Source organism: Tenrec ecaudatus, chromosome 16 (assembly GCF_050624435.1).
Source record: "Tenrec ecaudatus isolate mTenEca1 chromosome 16, mTenEca1.hap1, whole genome shotgun sequence".
NCBI classification, from domain to species: Eukaryota; Metazoa; Chordata; class Mammalia; order Afrosoricida; family Tenrecidae; genus Tenrec; species Tenrec ecaudatus.
This window is the reverse complement of record NC_134545.1, coordinates 98,903,560-98,917,279: the sequence shown is the minus strand read 5'-3', so window position 1 is coordinate 98,917,279 and position 13,720 is coordinate 98,903,560. Positions and strand designations below refer to the sequence as shown.

Here is a 13,720-nt window from a genome sequence, read left to right as displayed (position 1 = left end):
CGGAAACACTGTCCGATACTGAAAAAGTTCACGACACAGCAGGCCGCTGCCAGACACAGTGCCGGAAGGCGACCCTCTCAGTCAGGAGGCACTCAAAATATGGCTGAGGAGGGGCTGCCTTCTCTGAGGAGCTGATCAGAATGATGAGGCTGGAGCCAGGCCTGCGGGAGGGCAGCACCCGGAACACTTGTTTGCTGATGGGGCGCGACTCAAACGAATACTCCGAATGAGAAGCAGCAGCTGCAGGTGTCGATTAATCAGCAGAAGACGGACCGTGAATCAGAAAGACCGGAGAACACGTGAGACATTTGAACTGAGGTGCCGTTGGTGAAGGATCCTGATGGCACATGGCTGCCAAAAGAACAACCTCCCCAGAAGTACAGCCACAATGCTCCTTAGAGGCAAGGACGGCGAGAAGAATTCTTCTCATAGACTCTGGACACGTGGTCAGGAGAGACCGGTCCCTGCAGAAGAACATCGAGCTTGGTAAGGAAGTGAGCCAGCAAAAACAGAGGAAGATCTTCAACCAGACGGACTGTCACCGTGGTGGCATCAATGGGCTCAAGCACAAGACCCCTGTGAGCACGGCGCAGTGTCACCCTGCTGCACAAAGGGTGCTGGGAGTCAACCGACTCAGTGGTCCTTAGCAGCAACTGCAGTGGAGTTCTGAAAGTTTTTCTAAAGCAATACCACAGCTACTTTCCGCTGCAAAAATGTTCTTTATTATTCTGCGGTGGGTACGTTTTTCCTATAGGAATCTACCTCCGATTTTTATCATGGAAATCAGTACCCCAAAAATGTTATTTCCCTTACAAAAATTAAGCTTTCAAACTAACTTTGCTTCCATAAAGCTATCAGCTGAGGGAAATTAGCAATTCCCCTTCGGTTCACGAATTTATGAACAGCCTTCTGTACAAATTTCTAATGCTACTAGAAAAACTGTAATTGCTGAGAACAAAGATATAGAATAATATCTTGGAGAGATTGTAACTCTCTTAACAACGCTTCAGAGGAGCGTGTCCTACTGATTGATATTTCAACAGCAGGTGACATGGATTGTTAAGAATATGGATTATTCTGAGTGGAGTTTCTTTGTGTCCTTTTTGAAATGTAAAGACAGTCATATAGTGAAAGGAAGGAGGGGAAATAGCAAGCTTAGAGACCAGTAAGACAGAGAACTGCCCCTCAGAGTCCAGGTGTTGGCTAAGAGAAAGCCAACTGGAACTGACAGAGTATCAGTGGTGATGGAAGACATTCAGGAGGTACTGAGTCTTTGCCAAGAAACGTGGAGGAAATGCGGCCAACTGGCAGAGATCCAAATGTATGTTGACGCCAAAGAAGGGTGACCCAACGGAATGCCGAAATTAGCTCACAATATTATTAGCATCAAACACAAGTAAAACTTTGCTGAAGATAATCCAGCACATCGACAGGACGCTGCCATAAGTCCATTCCGGATGCAGGCGAGGACGTGGGCACGGTAGGAAAGGCATCGCTGCTGGCGTCCGTGGATCTTGACTGATCACTGAGCTTCTCAGAAAGACGTCTACCTCTGTTTTGTTAATGCCCCCAAAGCAGTCGATTATGTGGACCTTAACAAATGATTGGTAACATTGCGAAGATGGGAATTCCAGAACCCTTCATTGTGCTCACTTGGTCCTTGTCCACAGACCAAGGACAGTCTTGGCCACTGACGTGGTTCAGTGAGAACAAGGGGACAGTGCACAGCCTAACACCCATGGCCACGTCCTTTCCCGATACTTATTCTATCTGTATACTGACAGATCCAGGAATACAGACTGTATGAAAAAGAACACACCAGCAAGCTTGGAGGAAGGCTTATCAATAAGCTGTACATGACGCCGTATCAATAAAGCATTAACTGGTGGAAAGCCAAGACTACTACCTTCACTATCTCATCAAAAAAACAACTAAAATCCTCATAATTAGCAACATCACGATGAAGAGAAAACACCAAAGTTGTTCAAACTCACCGCCATCAAGTCAACCCTGACTCAGAGCGACCATCCCAAAACTACAGATCTTTACAGGAGCAGACAGTCTCCTCTTTCTCTCTGAGAGCAGATGGTGGGTTTGAACCACCAACCTTGTGGTTAGCAGTCTGACACTTAACCCACTTCACCACCAAGGCTCTTTGAAGTTACCAAAGATGTCATTTTACTTGCATGCACAATTAATGTCCAAGGAAGCAGCGGTTAAGAAACCAAATGGCATGATGCATTGAAAAGAATTCTTGAAAGGACTAGAAAGCAAAGACGTCCCTTTGAGGGCAAAGGTGCATCTGATCCAATCCATGCCACGGTATTTTCAATCACGTCATGCGCATGCAAAAGCCCGGCGATGGACAAGGAAGCCTAGTGAAGTACCGATGCTTTGGGAAGATGGTGCTGGCGAAGAATACCGAATGTCCTGTGACTGCCAACAGAATGACCCGATCTGCCTGGAAGAGGGCAGTCGGCATTGGAAGCAAGGATGGTCGGGCTTCGTCTCACGGACTCTGGACACGTCAAGAGAGACTAGTCCCTGGAGGAGGACCGCCATGCTCGGTAAAGCAGAGGGAGGGTCAGAGAAAGAGGAACACCCTGAACAAGCCCCCCAACTTCGTGGCTGCAACAGGGAGCTGGGGCGTGCCAACAAGCATGCGGCAGGCGCAAGACCAGAGACAGGTTCGTTGGGTTACACGGTCCCCATGTGTCAGGGCCAATTAGATGGCAGCTAACAACCACCATTTTTAACAAAGTGGACGGCTGCCTCTTTGTCCCACTGAGTGGCAGAGGGGTTGAGCTACTACCTCTCGGTCAGCTGTCAAGCACGTAACCACTGGACTGCCTGGGCTCCTCTCCTCCAGCTAGTTCCTATTAACTATGGACATCGAACCTGCTCCAGGAATTCTTACTGATACCCTTTTGACTTATTATATCTTTAGTTCCTATCTAACCTAGGCCATCATGAAACTCATGTATTTTACTACTAAAGTGGAACATATTTAAAGGGTCTAGTATCGTTTCTTTCTGCAGTTATCAGCGATCACCATACTGCTAACTTTGGGGGAGCCCTGCTGGGTTATACGTTGTTCATCCAAAAGGCCGGCAGTTTAAAACCACCAGCTGTTCCAAGAGAGAAAGAGGAGGCTTTCTATGCCTGTAAAGATTTACAGTCTCGGAAACCCAGGTGGGCATTTCTACTCTGTCCTGTAGGCCCCTGTGGATCTGAATCGACTTGATGGCAGTGAGTTTGGTTCTGGTTCATCCTAAAGTAAACAATTGTGTGATAATATGTTATTAGATGAGTAGGCCAGAAGAAAAAAAATAATACTTTCAAAGGGAATATCTATAACTTTGCTTAAAAGGTCATATTTTTCTAAATCAAGCAAGAATATCAAATTTTGTTTTTTGTATTTTGGGGGTTTTTTTTACAATTCAAATAAAGCCATGGAGTTTTTTTTCTGTTAGTCAACACTGCCACCCAATGGTGTATGCTACAATCTAAAAATATAAGACCTGAAACCCACAGTGCCACTGTGAGTCAGAATCCACTGGGTGGCAGTGAGCGGAGTTGAGAGAGAGAGAGAGAGAGAGAGAGAGAGAGAGAGAGAGAGAGAGAGAGAGAGAGAGAGAGAGAGAGAGAGAGATTGTCCATCCTTCCGACTGTGGAGCCAATTTCAATTCACAGCAGCCCTGTAAGACCAGTGTGTTCCTTCCAGGGCTGGGAATCTTGGGCTGGTAATCTTTACAGCCGTGGGCAGCCAGGTCTCTCCCCCCAGAGCAGCGGGTGTGTTTAAACCACCAGCCTTTGGGTTGGCAGCTGAGTACTTTCACCACTGCACCACCAGGCCTCCTCAATATACATATCACCTATCACCATGTCTATCATTACCCTTCACAAGTACATAAACCCAAACAAACTCACTGACTTCCAGTCGATGTCACCTCACAGCGACCCTGGAGCACAGGGTGGAGCTGCCCACTCTGTGCCCTTACAGGAGTAGAAAGCCCTGTCTTTGTCCCACGGAGCCGCGAGTGGTTGTGAACAGGTGACCTTGTGGTTCACAGCCGAATGTGTCACCACTATGGCAGAACGAAGAATGAACTCGAGTCCCTTTCAATTCACTTAGGAAAGTTCTGTCGGCCCCACTATATGTACCCATTGGGAAATACATTCGCTCTCGCAGTCCTGATGTGGGACGAGGAGCCCCTGTGCCCTGCTATCTGTCTGTCTGTCTGCCTCTTTTATTTTCCACTGTCGCTAAGTTGCTCCTGAGAAGCCATCTGTGTGGGTCCCCCACACGCCAGCAGTCAGTGTTTCGTTCTGTGGAATGTGGGGTCGTTATGGGTTGGAACCAGCTCAATGGCACCCAACATCCACCAAAATCTAGATATCTTCCTTCTGTCCTGTGCTCTGTGTAGACACGATGTTGTTTTCATTTCAACACTAAGAAAGCTTTTAATTATATTTCCACGGTACTTTGGGGGTGGAAGACACATAACAAATTATTACAACAATCATTTAATAAAATATATAGCCGTGTGATTAGAGAATATTTAGAAATACATTATCTGTGGTAGTTATGTAATCTGGTGCCAATTTGGGACTTGAGAGGATTAAGAGTGAAGGGGTGGAGTTTAGTCTGTCAATCGGTTCATAGTCAGTGAGGCCACTGTGGGCATGGCCTTCCCTGAGGATTCTGGGAACTCCTGTATTTCCTCCTCGGAGGCGGGAGACACTCTTTTGGGCTCACTCCCTGAGAGACGCTCTACTGACAAGACACCTGGCACTATGCTGATAGACCCCGTGCCCTGGGAACTGGAGGAGCCACGTGGAGACACCTGTCAGCACTGAGATGCTTCTACCACCACTGGATCCACAAGACTTTGCACCCACTGGCCTGTGATGTGCCTGCATTCAGCGTCATTGCATGTTTTCATGAGTCTGAAGATGACCTTATTGATCGGTATTGGACATGTGGGCTAATATCGGGCTTATGGGATTGATCTGGACTGGGCTGGGATGTTATCTCAATATTCAACTGCTCTTATATATAAAGCTCTTTCTTATGCACATATGAGTATGTTTATGAATTTGTTTCTCTAGTCTACCTGAACTAACACAATATCTCCAATAACTATAAAGGTAACCAAATTCAATGCAGTAAGAAATCACTAATGTTTTTGTAAGTAGCCTATTCATGAGCTTACATGGGTTTAAGGTAGGCAAGGGTTTCATACATTATGCAAAGCCTACAAACAATTCCCTCCGTAAGTACTTCCGGTACTCCGCACCTTCAGAGGGAGAAAGCCATCACAAGGGCAGTAAATACAAGGCCTCTGTGCGGAGCACCTGCCCGTGGTTCCCTATGCAGAGCCAACCTGGGGCAACTGTGATTGCTAGGCAGCTAGACTGAGGGACAGGGGGGTCCTCCCATGCCTGCAGAGGCCCCACAGAGCAGGCTGGAAAGAAAGTAGGCAAGCACGGAGCACCTCTGAGAAATTCAAACTGACCGTGCACAGACTAGGACTCCCTCGTCCCAGGGAAAACCAATACCAGGGGCACGCCCACCTTACATCACAGATGGGCCTAACTCAGCCAATGGGGTCAAGTAACACCTTCAACCACGCCTTCCAGCCAGAGGTGTTAAAAGTCGCCAGTGGGGGGGGGGGGGGGGAGACAATCTCTTTAGCCCTGATCTGGTGGCAGGTCAAAGGGGGAGTCCCCCCACCCGGGGAGCCCACACCCTCCCTCCCCCCCCCCCCCCCCCCCCCCCCCCCCCGGCATATGCACTTGAGCACTTAGGCTCTTGCTCTCTTGCTCACTTGCCCTCTTGGTCTCCGGACCTCTTGGTCTCCAGGATTCCCCAGTTCCATGTGGTCCGCTGTGCCCAGTTGTGAACTCCAGCGTGGCTTCAGCGGGGCCTCAGCATGGCTTGGCATGCTTTTGAGACATAGCAAGTCCCCCTTTGAGACTGTAAAACCTGAGACTTTTCCATGCCTTTGTAAAAACTCACTTGGATGATAAAACATGCGTCAGTGTGAATTCTTTCAGGGTGCAAAGCAAAGAACCGAGGTACAACCCACTGCAGAAACCTCACGTTACGACTATCTCTGGGCCACGGGAAACGCATGGTCCTCCCCTGGATGACTGTGAGTCAGAGCGCCCTCGGCCACCAGGCTCTATCTGCTGGCACAAAGGAAGCTCCAAAGATGCAAACACAATCCCCGCAGAGTCAGCGCCCGACAGCTGCTTGAGCTAAGGAATGGTGAAACAGTGGGTAAGTGAATGGGGTAGCTCGCCAGAGCTCTCACTCAGCCCAACCATGCAGAATCCGGATATATGTGCGGACATCCAAGCAAGCCAAACGCTTCGGCATATTCTACAATTAACAATGTATGATATATGTTTTTTTTTAATGTTTGAAAGTCTCCCTTACCAATCTTAAGTTTGCGGTAGGCAGCCAAACTGCTTGCTTAGACTACGTACCATATATACTCGCGTATAAGCCGACCCGAGTATCACCCGAGGCCCCTGATTTTATCACAAGCACGGCATTAAAAATGTGCTGAAAACTCTCAGCTTAAGCACGAGTATACACGGTACTTTTACAAGTAGACACAAGAGGGCAGTCGTTTCCAAGGAATAAGCTCCCTCAGCAGTCCCTGGAGGGAAGTGTTCTTGTCCTCTGCTAGTTACGTCCCCATTCCACACACGGCTTGACAACACCCTTGGTAAATCCAGTCACGTCATCAAATCTTTGGGGGTTCCACAAAAATGACAGAAGATCATGAGGCTCACATGGCTACAGTTTACAAAAGGCTTGCGTTTACATCCAGGAAAGCTGTCCCGTTCCTTTTGTGAGGAAGTAGCGGGGCTGACTACGGAGCCGCTTGTCGCACAGAACGCTGCAGAAATACAAGCACATGCACAGATGAGAGTGTGCAGATGACGGTGGACAAGCGAATCCACTCTCCTTGCGACCCTCGGGTTTCTGCGGCCATCGGTCTTTTTGGAAGGAGATGGCCTCATCTTTCTCCCTCGGAGCGGCTGAAGGTTTCCAACAGCCGACCTTGTGCTTAGCAGCCCACTGCGTGACCACTCTGCCAGCCGGGCTCCTTACAGTAAACAGAGGAGCACGGAATTTTCTATTTGCCGACCGTTAGGGCATTACCGCGAGCCGCCGCCCTGCCACCGTGAGAGCTTACCCTGCCAGCTGTCATTGCACACACACAGCTTCTCGCCGGTGAGGTCACAGTAACCGTGGTCGGGGCTGCCGCAGTTGGCTCTGCAGTAGGGGATGTCACAGGCTTCCCCCTTCCAGTACTTGTCACACTCACAGTAGACCTGACTGGGGGCCGAGACTCTAGGCGTGCACTTCCCGTGGCCTGAGCAGTTGTTGGGACAAGAATTGATTCTGGAAAATACAAGTCAGACACGTTCAAATATGAGGGAGCGGACAGTTGCCCGTCTGGCATTCTGCATGCTGTCCGAAGTGGGTAGTGTGTCTTGTGTGCGCCCTGAGCACGCGCTCACCATGTAGCTTCGATGCCTCCTCCTGGGCTCCATACCCCGTAATGCGAGGCCGCGAGCCCGCTTTGCCACTGTCCTTCCTTCAACAAGGGGTGCCTTGGCCACCAGGGCTCCTCCCTTGCCAGGAGTGACACCCTCCGGGGCCACTACGGGGCCTTGGGCAGCGTTTGGTGAAGACTTGGCTGCTTAGATGTTTCTAATATCTATTTTATAGAGAGAAAGCTAGATCCCCGGTTACTTGGGACCCTGTGAAAAGCCAAGCTATCACCTAGTTTCCACCGTACAGGGATTTCTGAGAAAGCCAACAGCTGTGGAGGGTGGCAGTCCACTGGGTGTGTCTGAGCTGGGGGTCTTAGAAGACGGTGACAGGCACCCTGTTGAAGGTGGGGCACTAGCAAGGCCGCCTACTGGTTGCGGTTCTCACCCTCAGAAAACCAAACTCCCTGCCCCAGAGTCCATGCCGACTCACTGCGATCCTGAAGGACAGGGCGGAACTGCCCCTGTGAGTTTCTGAAGCTGCAATTCTTCACAGGAGTAGAAAGCCCCGTCTTTCTCCCGAGGATCAGCTGATGGTCTTGAACTGCTGATCTTGTGGAATCTCAACCCAGTGTATAACCGCTATGCTACCAGAGCTTCTTACCAGCTCCCACATGCTCCCCAAAAACCCCTCAGGGCCATAAAGTCGACTCTGACTTATATCGGTCCCTATAGGACAGGATATCACTTTCCTGAGAGTTTCTGAGTCTGTAACTCTTTACAGGGGCTGGCAGTCTCATCTTTCTCCCACAGAGCGGCTGGTGGATTTGAACTGCTGACCTTGCAGTGAGCAGCCCAATAGGTAACACACTACACCACCAGGGTTCCCTCACAGGCTCACAGGAATAGCTTACAATGTGCTTATGCTTCTTAACACCATCTTACGGGGAAGAACGGGAGACAGATGGGGCTTCGTGCTCTCGACTCCGTAGCGCCTACCCACGACAAGCCACCCATTGCTTCTCTGCCACCCACCTCCACACCCACCTCACCCCACAACCCTTGCCATCTAAGTCTGTCTCTTTGGGTACCAAAACCCTTGTCTGGGTTTTTCCTTTGTAACCGTGGTCTCATGCATGATCTGCCCCTTGGGGAGTGTCTAATTACAGTCCACATAAGTTCCCCTAAATCCATCCGCATCACGAGTCATCTCATCACTACGCTTTCGTGATGCGTGCCAGTCCATTGTGGATAGGCCCCCTCCCCCAAGCCTCTCTATTCTTCCACTGATGGGCATGTGGACTGTTTCCACCTTACACCTGTGAACAGTGCTGACAGGAACATGGGTGGGCGTGGACCTGTTGCCCGCCTGCTAACTGATCTCTGCGGACAGCTGTTCTCTGCGTACTAGCTGATCTCTGCAAACTATCTGTTCGGACCTCCGCTCTTACTTCTTTTAGAGTATCTGCCCAGCAAAAGGACGGTGCTGTTTCTATTCCCCGCTTGGTGAGGAAAGGCCACCCCGTTTTCCGGGGGGTGCATGGCTTCCCAATCCCACCAGGGGTCTCTCCGGACCCCCTCCAGCAGGGGTCACCTTCCTGCCTTTTGGAACTTTGCTATCAATGCTGGTGTAAGGGGGCTGCTTGTGGCTGTGTTTGATTTGCCGACCTTGCGAGCCTCGATTTCTTCCTGTGTGAAAAAGGGGCCCCATGTATAAGGCACTCGACACAGTCCCTGTAGACCCATGAGGCCATGGAACACAGTCAGACCCTTCAGGGCTCGCTGCATCCCACAAGGCGGGGGACACGGATTCAGTCACATTGACCCATTGATTTTACTTTGCTTAATCCTTTGCCAATGAACAGCTTTAAATTCTGTTAATAATTTTCAACCAAACTGAGCATCCTGAGAACTGAGAAATTCTCCTCACGTTGCTGCACTGCACGTCCCGTAGGAAGGTACCCTATAGGACTTGATATCCGCTACACCAGCCTGCCCCTATACGTGAAATAGGTGTAAGAGTCAAAGAGCAAACTTTTTTAAGTCAAGAGAATGCTTGCAAGTCAAGAGTTAAAAAGAAAAAAAATACTTACGAATAAAAAATATTGAAACCAGTGAGATTATATGCAGCATCGCTGAAAAAATGCAGCAGGGCATAGCCCGATGTTGTGACGACTTCAGGAACGGTCTCATTTCCCCTGACCTCAGGGACAATCAAGCCACTGGAAGAAAGCAAAATCGGAGTGGTGCGTATGAGCATTCCTATGACAGGTGCTTACGTAAGGTCTGCCCACAGGTGAATCACTAAGCACGTGCCCCAGCGGCTCTCAACCTGTGGGTCGCAACCCCTTAGGGGGGTTAAACGACCCTTTCACAGGGGTCACCCATTTCATAACAGGAGCAAAATGACAGTGATGAAGTAGCCACGAAAGTAATTTTATGGTTGGGGGGATCACGGCCTGAGGAAGGTTGAGAACCACTGACCTGCCTGATGATAGGCGACTAACCCCAAGCCAACCCCACTGCCGTCGATTCCCATGCACGGTGACCCATGATGCATTTCCAAAGCTGGGAATCTGGAAGGGAGCAGCCAGCCTCCTCTTTCTCCCAGGTAGCAACTCATGGATCTGAACAGACAACCTTGAAGTTGGCTGCTCCGTGTGTCACCACACAGAGAAGACACCTACATGGGCCCATCTCTCCCCCAGTTCACTCTGCAAGTACTCTAAGAGCTCCTTGCGTGCCTCCTTAGCCCTTATCTTTTCTCCTCACCAGATGCGCTGCGATGTGCCATCTCTCTTGTCCTGCTACCGATCCTGTCCCACTCTCACCTGATGCCAACAGTGGCCTTATAGCCTTACTCGCTCTCACCGGTTTCAAATGCTGGCGAACTTGGAAGGCTCGCACCGCCCCATCTAAGGGATTGATGGCCAGGCAGGCTAGGGAGAGTTACCTGATTCCAATGCGTTGATCCACAGCTTTCAAGGATTTTAAGGTATATAAGTTTTATCCTCTTTATAGTTTGTCTACCCAAATAATATCAATGTGGAATTATTCTAAAACAGAACCTTGCTCACATCAGCAAGAGACTGAAACAAGTGAACAAAAGGGAGAATTCGCAGTTGGTCCTTCCTGCTCCTCTTTTCCAAAGCCTATATGCTCGGGGCAAAGGCCTCCTGGTGGGTTAGTGGGTTAAGCCTTGAACTGCTAACCAGAAGGTCAGCAGTTTGAACCCACCAGCCCCTTCGAGGGGGCAAGACAAGACTGTGTATGCATGTAACACCTTCAAGTCTCAAGAACAACAACAAAAAAGACTTAAACTCTCAGAAACCCAAAGGGCCATTCTACCCTGTCAGTTAGGGTCATTATGCCTTGGAATCAACTTGATGGTAATGGATTTGGTTTGGGGTTAAGGGTGAGAGGGAGAGGGAATCCATGTCCCCCCAAAATGCAAAAACACAACCATCTCTTTATCTGGAAAACATGCGCTATGAGAAAGAAAATAAACAGCTATCAATACAGATAACTCATAATAGTCAGTTCCTTTAGCTATACTTTGAATGGAGGCCGAGGCACCACTAAAAGCTAGATTCGCTCATTCGAATCATCTTTGATGGAACAAAATGAAACATTACCACCTATGCAGTTTGCAAATAGCTACTCAAAAGCAAACAAATTAAAAAGTAATCAACTCTTAATTGCATGCCTTAGTAATTATTATATCTACTGTGTTATGTTTGTGAGGAAAGAAGATATCTTAAAAGGAGACTTTCCGGAGAATTACAGAATTCAAATTCTCTGATGCCAATCTGACTTATGGGGACATATTTTCCCACTCTCATGAGATTCCATCAAAATGAGTACATGGCTGCAAACATTCCCAGGCCTGGGTTACAGACGCAACTAGTCCCAAGGCTGGGATCACATGACACTGCAAGGCGGAGCTGTTCCCTTGCACATTTGATAAGTGTGCGAAAATGCAACAAATGGAAGAGGGTTTCCACTTCTTACAAAACACACCCGGTAATCTGGACCAACTGCCCGCCCACTTAAGACCACCTAGCAAAATGGCAAATTAAGTAAAACTTTTTTTTTTTTAATTTCAAAAGCCTTCTTGAAGGCACCGGATGGTTAAGGAGATGGTTAGCCCAAGCATCGGGGCCTCTGTCCCCGGAGCATCCTCTGAGCTCAAAGCTGCAAGTGCCGCCTGGAGGCTAAAAGACTGCTGGTGTTAGCCAGGGCTTCTTCTGAGCCACAGACACAGAAAGTAGAACCCAGGGCCCTCACATGAAAAAAGGCCTAAACTACGGGCATTAAAGTGAACTAGAGAAGTAAGGCAGGCCCTTGGGGGAAATGCACTGCAGCTCAGGTGCAAACCCAACACCTGATGCAGCGGGCCATGGGTTGCTAACTTCCTTAGGCGCCCTCTGTAGGGAGGGGCTGTGTAAGCACAGTGCTTTACAAGTTACAACCACAGCAGCAGCCTTAAAACAGGACAACGGAATGGGCTCGCCAAGAAGGGTCTAGTAGTGAAGGGTCTGGCTGCTAATCAGAATGTCAGCAATTCAAACCCACGCTGTAAAGATTTCGTTGGAATCAACTCAACAGCCCTGAGTTTGGCATTGGTTACCCTGAATATATAAAGAACCCTGACACGTCAACAACAAAATGACCAATGATACACTTAGAAATAGAGGGGCAGGGTTCTCGCTCCAGCAGCACATACGAAAAGTTCCGTGGAAATTTGTCATTCTCTTTTCATTCGACTTTCCCACAAACCGTCTGAAGCTCCCTCTTACACTTAAAAATAAATAAATAAATAAATAAATAAAAAGGAACGAACCTACAGGACTTGAGCCCACATTTGTCCAAGGGAGAAATGCAAACGGCCACCAGGCTGGGGAGGGCAGGCTCACTCTCAGTACTCACCTCAGGACAGCGAGCAGGGGTGCATAGATGGAATCTCCGTCATAAACATACATATGATCCCAGCTACATTCTGTAGCGAAATGATTGAATCTTAATCTTAACACTGCATTTGGACTGTAAAAAAGGTCAAAATGGTTACGATTTCACAATATTCAGAGCACAGTCTGAACTTATCCACATTTTACCAAAGCTCTGTGCACAGTAACACTTGCTGTAAGTCCTTAAATGCCCGGCATAAGTGATGAGTGAGCTGTCATCTCTCATTTGGAACGCCGACACACAACTTCAGTATGCATTAGGGCCAGCTGGATGCTTCACTGCTTCCTGAAAATCTAGTCCATAGGAAATGTTCTAGATCCTGATGAAGGTGTGTTAGCGGTAGACGTCATTGAAACTTATTCTACAGTCCATGTAAAATGAGTCTATCTTATTATAGGTCAATACACTTGAATATAGTTGACTTTTGAAAATCAGGAGTGATTTAAACAGCACTAACTCTGTTTTTTTTTTTTTGTAGAATCCTCCACTAGCAACACTAGAGAGGCCCTCCATGTGAGATCTCATGGCCAGATTAACAAACTGCGATTGTTAAGTACACGACAGAGAATTAATAGCTCTCAAGTGTGTGAGACTTGTTCTACAGTCATAAAAGAATGATTTTCCGCATATTATAAAAGAAGATAAAAACGAATGGATGAGTTAGTCACAAAATGCTTAACTGAGTAAATTCCATTTTAAGCTCTCCATAAACTCACTGCCCCAGAGTCGATGCCAACTCAAAGCGGCCATAAAAGACAGTGGAGAACTGCCCCTCTGAGTTTCTAAGATTCTACCTCTTGATAGGAAGCAGAAAGCCTCATCTTTCTCCTGAAGAGCAGCGGATGGTTTCAAACTAGCAACCTCACAGTTAGCAACCCAATGCAACATCCACTATGCCACCAGGGCTCCTTGAAAGTTATAAATCCCATGCAAAAAAAATGTATAACTTTCTAATAATAAGCACTTAAATAAACTATATAATGTTATTATACGGTAATGCGTTAATGATGATAGTAACATCTTTGTTATTAGTCCATGATAAAATGAATCCAACATAAAATGTATACTTACTAGCCTTCAATTAGCCATGTACATTTAGTTTTATACTTATAGTTAATTGGACCATCTGTTAAGTATCCAGAAGGTTCTGTTAACCTAGAAGAAAGTAAAAATCATGAAATAATTAACTGAAAGCAATTTTAAGACATATAGCACCATAAAAAAAATTAAGCCATTA

The 13,720-nt window shown here is 47.8% G+C and overlaps 1 protein-coding gene across 8 annotated transcripts in view; it reads right to left on the bottom strand.

The window, feature by feature from the left end:
- Positions 1-13,720, bottom strand: part of ATRNL1 (attractin like 1) — a 647,203-nt gene that overhangs the window by 600,225 nt on the left and 33,258 nt on the right. For all 8 annotated transcript variants that reach the window (XR_012780436.1, XR_012780437.1, XM_075534999.1 and 5 more), the window contains exons 2-5: positions 13,555-13,638; positions 12,445-12,558; positions 9,609-9,737; positions 7,215-7,423 (exon numbers count right to left, since the gene is read on the bottom strand). Coding sequence is in view for 6 of the 8 variants with exons in the window: in XM_075534999.1 (XP_075391114.1) it covers positions 7,215-7,423; positions 9,609-9,737; positions 12,445-12,558; positions 13,555-13,638 (536 nt within the window). In the remaining 2 variants the exon portion in view is untranslated. The remainder of the gene's footprint in view (positions 1-7,214; positions 7,424-9,608; positions 9,738-12,444; positions 12,559-13,554; positions 13,639-13,720) is intronic.